The sequence below is a fragment of the Vidua macroura genome, unplaced genomic scaffold (assembly GCF_024509145.1).
Source record: "Vidua macroura isolate BioBank_ID:100142 unplaced genomic scaffold, ASM2450914v1 whyUn_scaffold_161, whole genome shotgun sequence".
Classification (NCBI taxonomy): domain Eukaryota; kingdom Metazoa; phylum Chordata; class Aves; order Passeriformes; family Viduidae; genus Vidua; species Vidua macroura.
Window position 1 is genome coordinate 4,067 of NW_026530558.1, and position 16,577 is coordinate 20,643.

Here is a 16,577-nt window from a genome sequence, read left to right on the forward strand (position 1 = left end):
TTTCCCGTTTTTTGCCCGTTTTTCCCGTTTTTCCCGGTTTTTACCCCATTTTCTCACCCCGTTCCAAGCTGCTCCTCCCATCCCCCTCCATCCCCATTTCCCATTTTTTCCCATTTTTTTCCCATTTTTGCCCGTTTTCTTTCCCCGTTTTTTTCCCCATTTTTCTCACCCTGTTCTGAGGTGCTCCTGCCATCCCTCCCATCCCCCATTTCCCGGTTTTCCCGGTTTTTATCCCATTTTTTTCCCGTTTTTTCCCGGTTTCTCACCCCGTTCCGAGGTGCTCCTGCCGTCCCTCCATCCCTATTTTTCCTGTTTTTTCCCGGTTTTTATCCCATTTTTTGCCCGTTTTTCCCCATTTTTCTCACCCGTTCCGAGCTGCTCCTGCCGTCCCCTCCCATCCCCATTTCCCGTTTTTTCCCGTTTTTTTTTCCCATTTTTTCCCAATTTCCCCATTTTCTCACCCGTTCCGAGGTGCTCCTCCCCGTCCCCCCCATCCCCATTTCCCGTTTTTTTCCCGGTTTTTTTTCCCATTTTTTCCCGTTTTCCCCCCATTTCTCACCCCGTTCCGAGGTGCTCCTGCCGTTGCTCCCATCCCCATTTCCCGTTTTTCCCCGGTTTTTATCCCATTTTTTGCCCGTTTTTTCCCGGGTTTTCTTTCCCCATTTTCTCACCCCGCTTCCGAGGTGCTCCTGCCGTCGCTCCCCGGCTCCTCCTCGCTGGGGCGGGGGCTGGGCCCCTCCTGGCCCCCCGGCCATGGCCCCTGCAGGGACCCCAGACCCAATTGGGACCCCCACAGAGACCCCAGACCCTTTATAGGGACCCCATAGAGACCCCAGACCCTTTATTAGAGACCCCAGACCCAAATAGGGACCCCAGACCCAATAGGGGACCCCCAGACCCTTTATAGGGACCCCAGACCCTTTATAGGGACCCCCCATAGGAGACCCCAGACCCTTTATAGGGACCCCATCCAAACCCTACAGGGACCCCACAGAGACCCCAGACCCTTTATAGAGACCCCAGACCCTTTATAGAGACCCCAGACCCAATAGGGGACCCCCAGACCCAATAGGGGACCCCAGACCCTTATAGGGACCCCCAGACCCTTTATAAGGACCCCCAGACCCTTTATAGGGACCCCCCACAGAGACCCCCAGACCCTTTATAGAGACCCCCAGACCCAATAGGGACCCCAGACCCTTATAGGGACCCCAGACCCTTTATAGGGACCCCCACAAACCCTACAGGGACCCCACAGAGACCCCAGACCCTTTATAGAGACCCCAGACCCAATAGGGACCCGAGACCCTTTATAGGGACCCCAGACCCTTTATAGGGACCCCAAACCCTACAGGGACCCCCACAGAGACCCCAGACCCTTTTATAGAGACCCCAGACCCAATAGGGACCCCAGACCCCTTTATAGGGACCCCCAGACCCCTTTATAGGGACCCCAAACCCTACAGGGACCCCACAGAGACCCCAGACCCTTTTATAGAGACCCCCAGACCCTTATAGGGGACCTCAGAGACCCCAGACCCAATTGGGACCCCAGACCCTTATAGGGACCCCAGACCCTTTATAGGGACCCCAGACCCTTTATAGAGGACCCCAGACCCAATAGGGACCACACAGAGACCCCACAGAGACCCCAGACCCTTATAGGGACCCCAGACCCCCATAGGGACCCCCAGACCCTTTATAGGGACCCCCAGACCCTTTATAGGGACCCCAAACCCTACCAGGGACCCCCACAGAGACCCCAGACCCTTTACAGAGACCCCCAGACCCTTTATAGGGACCCCCCATAGAGACCCCAGACCCTTATAGGGACCCCCAGACCCTTTATAAGGACCCCCAGACACTTTATAAGGACCCCAGACCCTTTATAGGGACCCCAGACCCTTTATAGGGACCCCACAGAGACCCCAGACCCTTTATAGGGACCCCAGACCCTTTATAGGGACCCCCATAGAGACCCCCAGACCCTTTATAGGGACCCCAAACCCTTATAGAGACCCCAGAGGGGACCCCAGACCCAATAGGGACCACACAGAGACCCCACAGAGACCCCAGACCCTTATAGGGACCCCAGACCCTTTTATTAGGGACCCCATAGAGACCCCCAGACCCTTATAGGGACCCCAGACCCTTTACAGAGACCACAGGCCCTTTTATAGGGACCCCAGACCCTTATAGAGACCCCATAGAGACCCCAGACCCTACAGGGACCCCTATGGGGACCCTATAGGAGCCCCATAGAGACCCCAGACCCCACAGAGACCCCAGACCCTATAGGGACCTTATAGGAACCCCATAGAGACCCCAGGACCCCATAGAAAAAGACCTTATAGAAACCCCATAGACCCCAGGCCCCATAGCCCCCCCTATCGATCCCTATCGATCCCCTATCGATCCCCTATCGATCCCTATCACCCCCCCCCAGCCGCGCTCTCTCTCGCCGCCCCCCCAGGCCCCCACAGCCCCCGCAGGCCCCGAGCCCCCCTCCCCAGCCCCTATAGCCCCCTCTATCGATCCCCTACAGCCCCCCATCGATCCCCTATCGATCCCCAATCGATCCCTATCGATCGCCCCCTCACCCGCCTCCCGCGCGCGCCGCCGCTTCCCCCCCCCGCGCGCCGGGTCCCGCGCGCCGCGATGACGTCACTGCCGCGCGCCGCCGGGAAAAAAAGAGGGCGTGGCTTCCTTGTTTGGTCCCGCCCCCCTCCCGCGACGTCACGGGAGCGAGGGAAGCGCGCGCGGGGGACAACGTGGGGAGGGAGGGAACCCCCAAAATATCGGGAACACCCCCCCAAAAAACCTTCCAGGGACCCCCCCCCAAAATATCGGGAACACCTCCCAAAATCCTCACACAGACCCCGAGACCCCCCCAAATATCGGGACCACCCCCCAAAATCCTCCCACGGACCCCCCCCAAATATCGGGACCACCCCCCAAAAAACCTTCCATGGACCCCCCAAATATCGGGACCCACCCCAAAAATCCTCACACAGACCCTGAGACCCCCCCCCAAATATGGGGACCCACCCCCCAAAATTCTCCCACGGACCCTGAGACCCCCCCAGAACTGAGACCCCCCCCAGGACCCCCCGACCCCTCTGGATCCTCTGAGACCCCCCCAAAAAACCCTCAAAACCCCAAAATCGAGACCCTCCCCCACCCCCGAGACCCCCCCCAAACCTCCCAAACCCCCCCCCCCAAAATCTGGGCCCCCCAAAAACGGCGATTTCACCCGAACCCCCCCCAAAATAAACGCCGGGATTTCATTGGCCGGCTCTTTTTGGGGACCCCCCCCTCACCCCAAATCCCCCCCCTGCCCCTCCCCCCCCCGTTCTGCGGTGGGGGAGGGGCGGCGCTCGGACAGGACCCGAGTGTCCACCAGTGGTCAGTGTCCAGCTTGACCCTCACCTCTCCGGCCACTGCTCGGACAGGACCCGAGTGTCCATCAGGGGTCAGTGTCCGGCTTGACCCCTCACCTCTCCGGCCAGTGGCCACCCCTGAATGTCCACCAGTGGTCAGTGTCCAGCTTGACCCTCACCTCTCCGGCCACTGCTCGGACAGGACCCGAGTGTCCATCAGGGGTCAGTGTCCGGCTTGACCCTCACCTCTCCGGCCAGTGGCCACCCCCTGAGTGTCCCCTCAGTGGTCAGTGTCCAGCTTGACCCTCACCTCTCCGGCCACTGCTCGGACAGGACCCCGAGTGTCCATCAGTGGTCAGTGTTCGGCTTGACCCTCACCTTTCCGGCCAGTGGCCACCCCCCGAGTGTCCATCAGGGGTCAGTGTCCGGCTTGACCCTCACCTGTCCGGCCAGTGGCCACCCCTGAGTGTCCATCAGGGGTCACTCTGCCACTTGACCCCTCACCTCTCCGGCCAGTGGCCACCCCTGAGTGTCCCTCAGTGGTCACTCTGCCATTTGACCATCACCTCTCCGGCCAGTGGCCACCCCTGAGTGTCCACCAGTGGTCCAGTGTCCAGCTTGACCCTCACCTCTCCGGCCACTGCTCGGACAGGACCCGAGTGTCCATCAGGGGTCAGTGTTCGTCTTGACCATCACCTCTCCGGCCAGTGGCCACCCCTGAATGTCCACCAGTGGTCAGTGTCCGGCTTGACCCTCACCTCTCCGGCCAGTGGCCACCCCCTGAGTGTCCATCAGTGGTCACTCTGCCACTTGACCCTCACCTCTCCGGCCAGTGGCCACCCCTGAGTGTCCATCAGTGGTCACTCTGCCACTTGACCCTCACCTCTCCGGCCACTGCTTGGACAGGACCCCCCCCCGAGTGTCCATCAGGGGTCAGTGTCCGGCTTGACCCTCACCTGTCCGGCCAGTGGCCACCCCTGAGTGTCCCTCAGTGGTCACTCTGCCATTTGACCATCACCTCTCCGGCCAGTGGCCACCCCTGAATGTCCACCAGTGGTCAGTGTCCAGCTTGACCCTCACCCTCTCCCGGGCCAGTGGCCACCCCTGAGTGTCCATCAGTGGTCACTCTGCCATTTGACCATCACCTCTCCGGCCAAGTGGCCAGCCCCGCGCCCCCCCGGGAGGGGTTTTTGGGTGCCCCCCTCCCCAAATTACGGATTCGGTTCCCACTGGGGGCTCCGGGGTCCCTTTGTCCCCCCCCCCCCGGTGTCCTTGTCCCCTCACGGGGGTCCCCCGACCCCCTCCCCTGTACCCCCCCCTTCCCCGAACATGGTACGGCCCAAAGCCACGCCCCGTTTGAAGTCTCGTCCAATCAGCGCAGCCTCTTCCGCCGGCCACGCCCCCCCGCGCGAGCCGCAGGCAGCGAGGGTGCGAAGGTTGGGGGGGGGAGCCCCCCCAAAAATTGAGACCCCCCACCCCCAAAATTGAGACCCCCCGCCCCACAAAATGGGGACCCCTCCCCACCCTAAATTGGGACCCCCACCCTAAATTGGGACCCCACCCCAAAATTTGCACCCCCCAAAAAAGCCCCCAAGGCCTGGGACCCGCCCCCAATTCCGGGGCCTGCGAATGGCCCCCAAAATCGGGACCCCACCCCGAAATTGGGACCGCCCCACCCCAAAACTGGCACCCCCCCGCCCCAAAATTGGGACCCCCCCCCCACCCTAAATTGGGACCCCCCCTCCTCAAAACTGGGACCCCCACCCCAAAATTTGGACCCCCAAAAACCCCCCAAGGCCTGGGACCGCCCCCAATTCCATTGCCCCCAAAATGGGGACCCCCCCTCCCCAAAACGGGGACCCCCCGCCCCAAAACGGGGACCCCTCAACAAAATTGAGACCCCAACCCCAAAACTGAGACCCCCCACCCCAAAATTGGGACCCCCCCAAACCCCCCCCAGGATCCTCCTGGGGTTGGGATCTGCGGGGTCTCGGATTTTATTCCAGCTCTGGGACCCCCTCCCCAAAAAGGGACCGGGATCCCCAAAAAGGGACCGGGATCCCCAAAAAAGGGACCCGGGACCCTCAAAAAGGGGTCGAGACCCCCAAAAAGGGTCAGGACCCCCTCCCCAAAAAGGGATCGGGGACCCCCAAAAAAGGGTCGGGACCCCTCCCCAAAAAGGGGTCGGGACCCCCCAAAAAGAGCCAGGTCCCCTCCCCAAAAAGGGACCGAGACCCCCAAAAAGAGCCTGGACCCCTCCCCAAAAAGGGGTCAGGACCCCCAAAAAAAGGGACCGGGACCCCCAAAAAAGGGGTCGGGACCCCCAAAAATGGATCGGGACCCCCAGAAAGGGACCGGGACCCCCAGAAAGAGCCAGGACCCCTCCCCAAAAAGGGACCGGGACCCCCAAAAAGGGACCGGGACCCCCCAGGATGGAGCCCCCGACCTGCGGCAACCCCGGAGAGTGGCACCGGTGAGGGGGGGGCACAGCTGGGACATCCCTGCCCCCCCCACAATGTCCCCAAATGTCCCCAGTGTCCCCAATCCCCCACTGTCCCCCCACTGTCCCCAAATGTCCTCATGTCCCCCTGATGTCCCCAATGTCCCCAAAGTCCCCAATCCCCCCAATGTCCCCAATGTCCCCAATCCCCCCACTGTCCCTGATGTCCCCGCTGTCCCTGATGTCCCCGCTGTCCCTGATGTCCCCGCTGTCCCCAATGTCCCCAATGTCCCCGATGTCCCCAGTGTCCCCAATGTCCCCCCAATCCCCCCAATGTCCCCAATGTCCCCAATGTCCCCAATGTCCCCGATGTCCCCAGTGTCCCCAATGTCCCCCCAATCCCCCCAATGTCCCCATGTCCTCCCAATGCCCCCGCTGTCCCCAATGTCCCCGATGTCCCTGGTGTCCCCAATGTCCCCAGTGTCCCTGATGTCCCCAATGTCCCCGCTGTCCCCGCTGTCCCCAATGTCCCCAGTATCCCCAATGTCCCCACTGTCCCCGATGTCCCCAATGCCCCCGCTGTCCCCGCTATCCCCACTGTCCCCAGTGTCCCCAATGTCCCCAATGTCCCCAATCCCCCCAATGTCCCCAATGTCCCCAATCCCCCCGCTGTCCCCATGTCCCCAATGTCCCCACTGTCCCCACTGTCCCCACTGTCCCCAATGTCCCCACTGTCCCCACTGTCCCCACTGTCCCCAATGTCCCCACTGTCCCCACTGTCCCCACTGTCCCCAATGTCCCCACTGTCCCCACTGTCCCCACTGTCCCCACTGTCCCCAGTGTCCCCGCTGTCCCCGCTGTCCCCAGGCCCCCCCGGGACTGGCGCTCGCTGCTGCCCGAGCTGGCCCAGATGGTGCCCTGGCCCCGCGGCGGGGGAGGGGCGCGCTCCGAGGTACCGGGGGGGGACAGGAGGGGACAGGAGGGGACAGGAGGGGACACCGGGGGGACATGGGGGGGACATCGAGGGGACACGGGGGAGACACCGGTGGAACATTGAGGGCACATTGGGGGGACACCAAGGGGACACCGGGGGGACACGGGGGGGACATCGAGGGGACATTGAGCTGACATGGGGGGACATGGGGACACTGGGGGGTGACACCGGGGGGAGGTGACACCTGAGGTAGGTGACACCGGGGAGAGGTGACACCGAGGGGAGGTGACACTGAGGGGAGGTGACACCGGGGGAAGGTGACACAGGGAGGTGACACAGGGGGGTGACACAGGGGGGTGACACCAAAGACAGGTGACACCAAAGACAGGTGACACCGGGGGGAGGTGACACCGGGAGGTGACACAGGGAGGTGACACCGGGGGTGACAGCGGGGACTGGTGACAGGGGCAGGTGACACAGAGGGGTGACACAGGGGCAGGTGACAGGGACAGGTGACACAGGTGACAGGGACAGGTGACACAGGGACAGGTGACAGGGGCAGGTGACACAAGGAGGTGACACAGGGGCAGGTGACAGGGGCAGGTGACACAAGGAGGTGACACAGGGAGGTGACACAGGGACAGGTGACAGGGACAGGTGACACAGGGACAGGTGACAGGGGCAGGTGACACAGGGACAGGTGACAGGGACAGGTGACAGGGACAGGTGACAGGGACAGGTGGCAGCGCTGTCCCCGCAGGTGCAGGTGCTGCAGAACGTTCTGGGTTACCTGGAGTTCCTGCAGGAGCGCGTGCGGGCGGCGCGGGCGGCCGCGGGTGAGCGGGACCCCCCCCCCAAATTCGGGACCCCTCCCCAAATTCGGGACCCCTCCCCAAATTCGGGACCCCTCCCCAAACTCAGGGCCCCTCCCCAAATTCGGGATCCCCCCCAAATTCGGGACCCCCCTCCCCAAATTCGGGATCCCCCCCCCCAGATTCGGGACCCCTCCCCAAATTCGGGACCCCTCCCCAAATTCGGGAACCCCCCAAATTCGGAAACCCCCTCCCCAATTTAGGGGCACCTCCCCAAATTCGGGACCCTCCCCAAATTCTGGAACCCCTCCCCAAATTCGGGATCTCCCCCGAACTCGGGACCCCCCCCCCAAATTCGGGACCCCTCCCCCAATTCGGGACCCCTCCCCAAATTCGGGACTCCCCCAAAATTCGGGAACCCCTCCCCAATTTCTGGACCCCTCCCCAAATTCGGGACCTCTCCCCCCAAATTCGGGACCCCTCCCCCAATTCGGGACCCCTCACAAAATTCGGGACCCCTCCCCAAATTCGGGACTCCCCCAAAATTCGGGACCCCTCCCCAAATTCGGGACCCCTCCCCAAATTCGGGAACCCCTCCCCAATTTCTGGACCCCTCCCCAAATTCGGAACCCCTCCCCAAATTCGTGCCACCCCCGCAATCCTCCAAAACCCCCTTTAACGCCCCAAAATCCCCCCAAATCCCCCACAAAATCTCCTTTAAACCCCCCAAACCCCTCCCCAAATTATCCCGACCCCCCAAAAAAAACCCAAAATCTCCTTTAAACCCCCCAGACCCCTCCCCAAATTATCCCGACCCCCCCAAAAAACCCCAAAATCTCCTTAAACCCCCCAGACCCCTCCCCAAATTATCCCGACCCCCCAAAAACCCCCAAAATCTCCTTTAAACCCCCCAAAATCCCCCCCAGGCCTCCCCCCCTGTGGGGACACCTCGGAGCCGCCCCCCCCCCAGCCTTGGGGACACCGAGCCCAGGTGGGGACATTTGGGGACATTTGGGGACATTTGGGGACATTTGGGGACATTTGGGGCTTTTTTTTGGGGGGGGGGGGGGAATTTACGGGAAATTTGGGGGTTTTGGGGTTAAATTTTGGGGCTTTTGGGGGAAATTTCGTGGTTTTTTTTTTTTTTTTTTTTTGTGAAATTTCGGGCGTTTTTTGGGCGTTTTTGAGGAAAGATTTTTGGGGTTATTTTTGGGATGTTTTGGGGTGGACCTCGTGGAGGTTTCAGGGGGAAAATTTGGAGCTTTTTTGGTTTCTTGGTGAATTTTTGAGGGGGGGTTTTTGTGTTTCGGAGGTGAAATTTTGGTTTGTTTTTTTTTTGGGGTGGATCTCGTGGAGGTTTTGGGGAGAAATTTCTGAGCTTTTTTGGGTTTTTCTTTGCGAAATTCTGAGATTTTTTTTTTTTTTTTCCCTTTGGTGTTTTCGAGGTGAAATTTTGGGGTTTTGGGGATATTTCGGGGGGAATTTGTGGGAGTTTTGGGGAGAAATTTTGGAGTTATTCTTCGGGGTGATCTTTGCGAAAAATTTTTTTTTCTTTTTTTTTTTCTTTTCTTTTTTCTTTTTTTTTTTTTTTTTTTTTTGGTTTTCGAGTTGAAATTTTGCGGGGTTTTTTTTTTGGGGGGGGTTTTGTTTTTTGGGTTTTTTTTTTTTGGGTTTTTTTTTTGTTTTGGGTGCATAATTTTGGGGTGCCCCCCCCCAGGGAGGAGGAAGAGGAGGAGGAGGAAGAGGAGGAGGAGGAGGAGGAGGGGGACACCAGTCCCTGGCTCTGCCAAACTGGGCCGGACTGGGAGCCCCCCCTGAGCCCCCCCCAGCCCCGGGGGGGGGGTCCTGGGGCTCAGCCCCTCCCTCTTCACCCCCCCCGAGCCCCCCGAGCCCCCCGAGGGCGTCGTCAGAGGTGGGGGAGGGGACGTTTGGGGTTTTTTGGGGTTTTTTTGGGACGTTTTGGAGGTTTTTTTTTTTTTTTTTTTTTGAGGAATATTGGGGGGAAATTGGGATTTTTAGGGTTTTTTTTTTTGGTGGGGAAATTTCACTTTTTTGGGGGTTTCTTGACGGGTTCGGGGGAAATTTGGTGTTTTGGGGGGGGATTTTTGGTGAAATTTGGGGTTTTTTAGGGGGTTTTTTTGAGGAATTTGGAGGAGAGTTGGGGAAAATTGGGGAAAATTTGGGGGTTTCGGGGGGGGGGGGGTTTGGGGGAAATTTAGGAGTTTTTCGGGGGCAGCTGGAGGAAATTTGGAGGGGAATTTTGGGTTTTTTTTGTGGGGTTTTGGTGGCATTTTAGGGGGAAAATGTGATTTTTTGCAGGGGGAATTGGGGAGATTTTTGGGAATTTTGGGTGGGTTTTTTTGGGGGGGTGTTTGGGGTCCGGGGATGTCCCCTCCCCCCCCCCCAGTGTCACTTTGTGTCCCCTCCCCCCCTCTCCCAGAGCTGTTCCCGGATGCGCAGCTCAGCCCCCAGGTGGGTGTGGTCCCCTCCCCCCCCTCGGTGTCACCTCCCCGGTGTCACCTCCCCGGTGTCACCTCCCCATTGTCACCTCCCCATTGTCACCTCCCCGGTGTCACCTCCCCATTGTCACCTCCCCGGTGTCACCTCCCCATTGTCACCTCCCCATTGTCACCTCCCCGGTGTCACCTCCTCATTGTCACCTCCCCGGTGTCACCTCCCCATTGTCACCTCCCCATTGTCACTTCCCCATTGTCACCTCCCCATTGTCACTTCCCCATTGTCACCTCCTCATTGTCACCTCCCCATTGTCACCTCCCCATTGTCACCTTCCCATTGTCACCTCCCCATTGTCACCTCCCCATTGTCACCTCCCCATTGTCACCTCCCCGGTGTCACCTCCTCATTGTCACCTCCCCATTGTCACCTCCCCATTGTCACCTCCCCATTGTCACCTCCTCATTGTCACCTCCCTATTGTCACCTCCTCATTGTCACCTCCCCATTGTCACCTCCCCATTGTCACCTCCTCATTGTCACCTCCTCATTGTCACCTCCCCGGTGTCACCTCCCCATTGTCACCTCCCCGGTGCCACCTCCTCATTGTCACCTCCTCATTGTCACCTCCCCATTGTCACCTCCTCATTGTCACCTCCCCGGTGCCACCTCCTCATTGTCACCTCCTCATTGTCACCTCCCCATTGTCACCTCCCCATTGTCACCTCCCCGGTGCCACCTCCCCATTGTCACCTCCCCATTGTCACCTCCTCATTGTCACGTCCCCGGTGTCACCTCCCCATTGTCACCTCCCCATTGTCACCTCCTCATTGTCACCTCCTCATTGTCACCTCCCCATTGTCACCTCCCTGGTGTCACCTCTCAGTGCCACCTCCCCAGTGCCACCTTCCCATTGTCACCTCCCCATTGTCACCCCCAGTGCCACCTCCCTCCCCTCAGTGTCACCTTCAGTGCCACCTCCCTCCTTGTCACCCTCAATGCCACCTCAATGTCACCCTCAGTGCCACCCCCAGTGCCACCTCCCTGCCCTCAGTGTCACTCTCAGTGTCACCCTCAGTGTCACCCTCAGTGTCACCCCACTGCCACCCCCAGTGTCACCCCTCAGTGCCACCCCCAGTGCCACCTCCCTGCCCTCAGTGTCACCCTCAGTGTCACCCCACTGCCACCCCCAGTGTCACCCCTCAGTGCCACCCCCAGTGCCACCTCCCTGCCCTCAGTGTCACCCTCAGTGTCACCTGCCAATGTCACCCTCAATGCCACCTCAATGTCACCCCCAGTGTCACTCCTCAGTGCCACCCCCAGTGCCACCTCCCTGCCCTCATTGTCACCCTCGCCCTCTCTCCAGTGCCACCCCGGTGCCACCCCGGTGTCACCTCGCTGTCCCCTGTCCCCACAGGACCCGGCGGGCTCCGGTGGCCCCGAGGGGACCCGGGGGGGGACCCGCGGCCGAGGACAGGGACAGGGACGGGGACAGGGACGGGGACAGGGACAGGGACAGGGACAGGGACAGGGACAGGGACGTCCCCGCAAGCGCAAGTGCGTCAACGGCTTCATCATGTTCTGCCGCGTGAACCGCCGCGAGTACATGAGGTGACACCTGGGGACAGCGGGGACAGCGGGGACACCTGGGGACACTGGGGACAGCGGGGGACACTGGGGACATTGGGGGACAGCGGGGGGATTGGGGGGGATTGGGGAGATTGGGGGGATTGGGGACATTGGGGACATCGGGGACACTGGGGACAGTGGGGACACTGGGGACACTGGGACACCTGGGGACATTGGGGACACTGGGGGACATTGGGGACATTGTGGGGATTGGGGACATTTGGGATATTGGGGACATTGTGGGACAGTGGGGGACATTGGGGGGATTGGGGACACTGGGGACATTGGGGGGGTTGGGGGCATTGGGGACATTGGGACACCTGGGGACATTGGGGACTTTGGGGGACATTGGGGACACTGGGGACATTTGGGGACATTGGGACACCTGGGGACACTGGGGACACTGGGGACATTTGGGGACATTTGGGGGGATTTGGGGACATTTGGGGACATCAGGGGGATTGGGGACATTGGGGACAAAGGGACTGCAAGGGGGGACAGGGGGACAGCACGGGGGGGGACCTCGGGGACACCCGAGGACCCTGGGGAGGGGACACGGTGGGGGGGGAGGGTTGGTGGCACCGCGGTGACACGGTGGGGGGGGGGGGGTTGGTGGCACCGAGGTGGCACCGAGGTGACACTGAGGTGACACTGAGGTGACAGCGCCATCCCCGGCCTCACCTCCACGGCGGCCACGCGGGACCTGGCCCAGCTCTGGCGCAGCCTCAGCCCCGAGGAGCGCCGCCCCTACTGGTTTGTACTGGTTTGTACTGGTTTGGACTGGTTTATACTGGTTTGGCGTGGTTTGTACTGGTTTGGACTGGTTTGGACTGGTTTATACTGGTTTGGACTCGTTCGGACTGGTTCGGATTGTTTTTTACTGCTTTTTACTGGTTTCTACTGGTTTGTACTGGTTTTTGCTGGTTTGGACTGGTTTTCACTGGTTTGTACCGCTCCATACTGGTTTATATTGGGATCCCTCGCAGTCTGGTCCATACTGGTCCATACTGGTCTGTACTGGTTTATACCAGTTCATACTGGTCCATACTGGTCCGTACTGGTTTATACTGGTCCCGCAGCCGGCCGCGCGCGGCGCTTCAGCCTCCAGCACGACCGGATGTACTGGTTCATACTGATTTATACTGGTTTATACTGGTTTATACTGGTCCATACTGGTTTATACTGGTCCGTACTGGTTTATATCAGTTCATACTGGTCCATACTGGTCCGTACTGGTCTATACTGGTCCCGCAGCCGGCGCGCGCGGCGCTTCAGCCTCCAGCACGACCGGATGTACTGGTTTATACTGGTCCATACTGGTTTATACTGGCCCATACGGGTTTATACTGGTCCATACTGGTCCATACTGGTCCGTACTGGTCTATACTGGTCCCGCAGCCGGCGCGTGCGGTGCTTCAGCCTCCAGCACGACCGGCTGTACTGGTTTATACTGGTCCATGCTGGTTTATACTGGTCCGTACTGGTTTATACCAGTTCATACTGGTCCATACTGGTCCGTACTGGTCTATACTGGTCCCGCAGCTGGCGCGCGCGGCGCTTCAGCCTCCAGCACGACCGGATGTACTGGTTTATACTGGTCCATACTGGTTTATACTGGCCCATACGGGTTTATACTGGTCCATACTGGTCCATACTGGTCCGTACTGGTCTGTACTGGTCCCGCAGCCGGCGCGCGCGCGGCGCTTCAGCCTCCAGCACGACCGGATGGTGCGGCCGGACCGGGGCAGCGACGGCGACGGCGACAGCGACGGCGACAGCGCCGGCCGCGCCCCTGCGCCTGCTGCTGGCGGCGCACGCGCGGCCCGGGGCCGGCCTGTGACACCCTGGGGACACCTGGGGACACCTGGGGACACCTGGGGACACCTGGGGACACCTGGGGACAGCCGGGTGTCCCCTCCAGGGTGCTGTCCCTGTCCCGGGTGTTGTCACCGTCCCGGGTGTTGTCACCGTCGTGTCCCGACAGCGCGGCCGGTGACAGCTTGGGGACAGTTGGGGACAGCTGGGACAGCCTGGTGTCCCCTGCAGGGTGCTGTCCCCAGCCCAGTTCGTGTCCCCATGATGTCCCTGTCCCAGTTCGTGTCCCCGTTGTGTCCCCATCATGTCCCTGTCCCAGTTTGTGTCCCCGTTGTGTCCCCATGATGTCCCTGTCCCAGTTCGTGTCCCCGTTGTGTCCCCATGATGTCCCTGTCCCAGTTCGTGTCCCCGTTGTGTCCCCATGATGTCCCTGCCCCAGTTCGTGTCCCCGTTGTGTCCCCATGATGTCCCTGTCCCAGTTCATGTCCCCAGTTCGTGTCCCCGTTGTGTCCCCATGATGTCCCTGCCCCAGTTCATGTCCCCGTTGTGTCCCCATGATGTCCCTGTCCCAGTTCATGTCCCCAGTTCGTGTCCCCATGATGTCCCTGTCCCAGTTCATGTCCCCAGTTCGTGTCCCCATTGTGTCCCCATGATGTCCCTGTCCCAGTTTGTGTCCCCGTTGTGTCCCCATGATGTCCCTGTCCCAGTTTGTGTCCCCAGTTCGTGTCCCCATGATGTCCCTGTCCCAGTTCGTGTCCCCATTGTGTCCCCATGATGTCCCTGTCCCAGTTCATGTCCCCAGTTCATGTCCCCGTTGTGTCCCCATGATGTCCCTGCCCCAGTTCATGTCCCCAGTTCATGTCCCCATTGTGTCCCCATGATGTCCCTGTCCCAGTTCATGTCCCCATTGTGTCCCCATGATGTCCCAGTCCCCACTTTGTGTCCCCAGTTCGTGTCCCCGTTGTGTCCCCATCGTGTCCCAGTCCCAGTTCGTGTCCCCGTTCCAGTCCCTGTCCCCATGGCATTTCTTGTCCCCATCCTGGTCTTTGTCCCCGTCCTGGTTCTTGTCCCCATCCCAGTTCCTGTCCCCATCCCAGTTTGTGTCCCTGTCCCAGTTCCTGTCCCCATCCCCGTTCCTGTCCCCATCCCAGTTCTTGTCCCCATTGTGTCCCTGTCCCAGTTTGTGTCCCCATGCTGTCCCTGTCCCCATCCTGGTTCTTGTCACAATTGAAGTCTCTGTCCCCATCGTGTCCCCATCCCAGTTTGTGTCCCTGTCCCAGTTCCTGTCCCCATCCCCGTTCCTGTCCCCATCCCCGTTCCTGTCCCCATCCCAGTTTGTGTCCCTGTCCCAGTTCCTGTCCCCATCCCAGTTTGTGTCCCTGTCCCAGTTCCTGTCCCCATCCCCGTTCCTGTCCCCATCCCCGTTCCTGTCCCCATCCCAGTTTGTGTCCCCACAGTGTCCCTGTCCCCACGGTGTCCCTGTCCCCACGGTGTCCCTGTCCTGGTTGTCACCACTGAACTCCATGTCCCCACAGTGTCCCTGTCCCCACTGTGTCCCTGTCCCAGTTCGTGTCCCCACCGTGTCCCTGTCCCCATCCTGGTTGTCACCACTGAACTCCGTGTCCCTGTCCCCACGGTGTCCCCACCTCTGTGTCCCTGTCCCCACGGTGTCCCCAGGTGGCTCCTCCGGTGTCCCCGATGTCCCCCAAGCCTCCAGCGCCACCTCCTTGTGCCCCCCAATGTCCCCTCAGTGTCCCCTGTGCCCCCAGTGCCACCCCCCGATGTCCCCAACCCACGGGGGGGGGTCCCATTGGTGACAGAAGGTGACAATGGGAGGGATTTGGGGACAATTCGGGGGATTTAGGGACAATGAGGAGGATTTGGGGATAATCGAGGGATTTGAGGACAATTTTGGGGTTTGGGGACACTGGGAGGGATTTGGGGACACTGGAAGGCATTTGGGGACAATTCAGGGGAATTTGGGGACAATGGGAAGGATTTGGGGACAGTGGGAGGGATTTGGGGACAATTGAGGCGATTTGGGAACAATTTGGGGGATTTGGGGACAGTTTGGGGACAATGGGAAGGATCTGGGGACAAAGGGGGGGTGGTGACACTGGAAATGTCCCTTTCAGTCCCATTTCTGTCCCTTTTTTCCCCATTTTTGTCCCTTTTTTTGTCCCCTCCCCCCCTCGGGGCCACCACGGTTTTTTGGTTTTTTTTTTTGGCCAAAATCTTTTATTGCCGCCCCTCCCCCACCCCAAAAAACCCCCAAAACCCCAAATAAATATCCAAGAAAACTCGGTGAAAAAGGGGAATTTTGGGAATGCCGGGGGTTTTGGGGGGAATTCCCGGGAATTTGGGGCTCCCCGATTATCACACGGTGATAAGGCAGCGCTGGCAGCCCCGGGGGGGGCCGATCTGGGCGGCTTTGGGGGATTCCAGAAGGAATTTTGGGGAATTTTTTGGGGATTTTGGGGAGTTCTCGGCTGTACAAAATTTACAAAGGGGGAAAATCCCAAAAATCGTGTGGGGGGGGGGGAAATCCCAAAATTTGGGGGGGGGGTGGTGGGGGGAAATATCAAAATTTGGGAGGGGAAATGCAAAAAATTTGGGGGAAACTCCCAAAAAATTGGGTGGTGGGGGGGGGAGGGAATCCCAAAAATTAGGAGGGGAAAAAAATCCCAAGATCTGGGGGGGAAATATGAAAAATTAGGGAAAAATCCCCCAAAATTGGAGGAAAATCCCAAAAATTGGGGTGGGAGGGGAAAATCCCCAAATTAGGGGGAGAATCCCAAAAATTGGGGGAAAAATATCCCAAAAATTGGGGGGAAAAATTCTAAAAACTGGGAGGAGAGGAATCCCTAAAATTTGGGATTTATCCATGGAGTGAAATGGCAAAATTTTAGATTTTTCCAGGAAAAAAAAATATTAAAAATTGGGGGAGAAAAATCCCCAAAAATGTGGGATTTGGCTGGGGGGGGGGGAAACATCCCAAAAATCTGGGGGGAAAGAATCCTAGAAATTGGGAAAAAATCCTAAAATTTGGGGAGAAAATGCCAAGATTTGGGATTCATTTGGGGAAAAGATCTCCAAAATTTGGGATTTGCTTGG

At 59.4% G+C, this 16,577-nt stretch overlaps 1 protein-coding gene across 1 annotated transcript; it reads left to right on the forward strand.

The window, feature by feature from the left end:
- The first annotated feature begins 5,691 nt into the window (after positions 1 to 5,691).
- Positions 5,692 to 13,644, forward strand: LOC128802745 (homeobox protein Hox-D9-like). Its single transcript, XM_053969302.1, has 11 exons — positions 5,692 to 5,853; positions 6,688 to 6,772; positions 7,515 to 7,590; positions 8,493 to 8,557; positions 9,284 to 9,478; positions 11,437 to 11,630; positions 12,312 to 12,401; positions 12,903 to 13,085; positions 13,191 to 13,245; positions 13,335 to 13,484; positions 13,570 to 13,644. The coding sequence occupies exons 1-11, from the start codon at positions 5,813 to 5,815 to the stop codon at positions 13,642 to 13,644; spliced, it is 1,209 nt and encodes a 402-aa protein (XP_053825277.1). The 5' UTR covers positions 5,692 to 5,812.
- The last annotated feature ends 2,933 nt before the right edge of the window (positions 13,645 to 16,577 follow it).

Bases quoted from the DNA above. Each gene is read 5' to 3' on its own strand.
- LOC128802745 (XM_053969302.1), top strand. From the start codon at position 5,813: ATGGAGCCCCCGACCTGCGGCAACCCCGGAGAGTGGCACCG. The intron at 7,591-8,492 runs GTGAGCGGGACC...AATCCCCCCCAG, and splicing joins GGCGGCGCGGGCGGCCGCGG to GCCTCCCCCCCTGTGGGGAC. The intron at 13,246-13,334 runs GTCCATACTGGT...CTGGTCCCGCAG, and splicing joins GGATGTACTGGTTTATACTG to CCGGCGCGCGCGCGGCGCTT.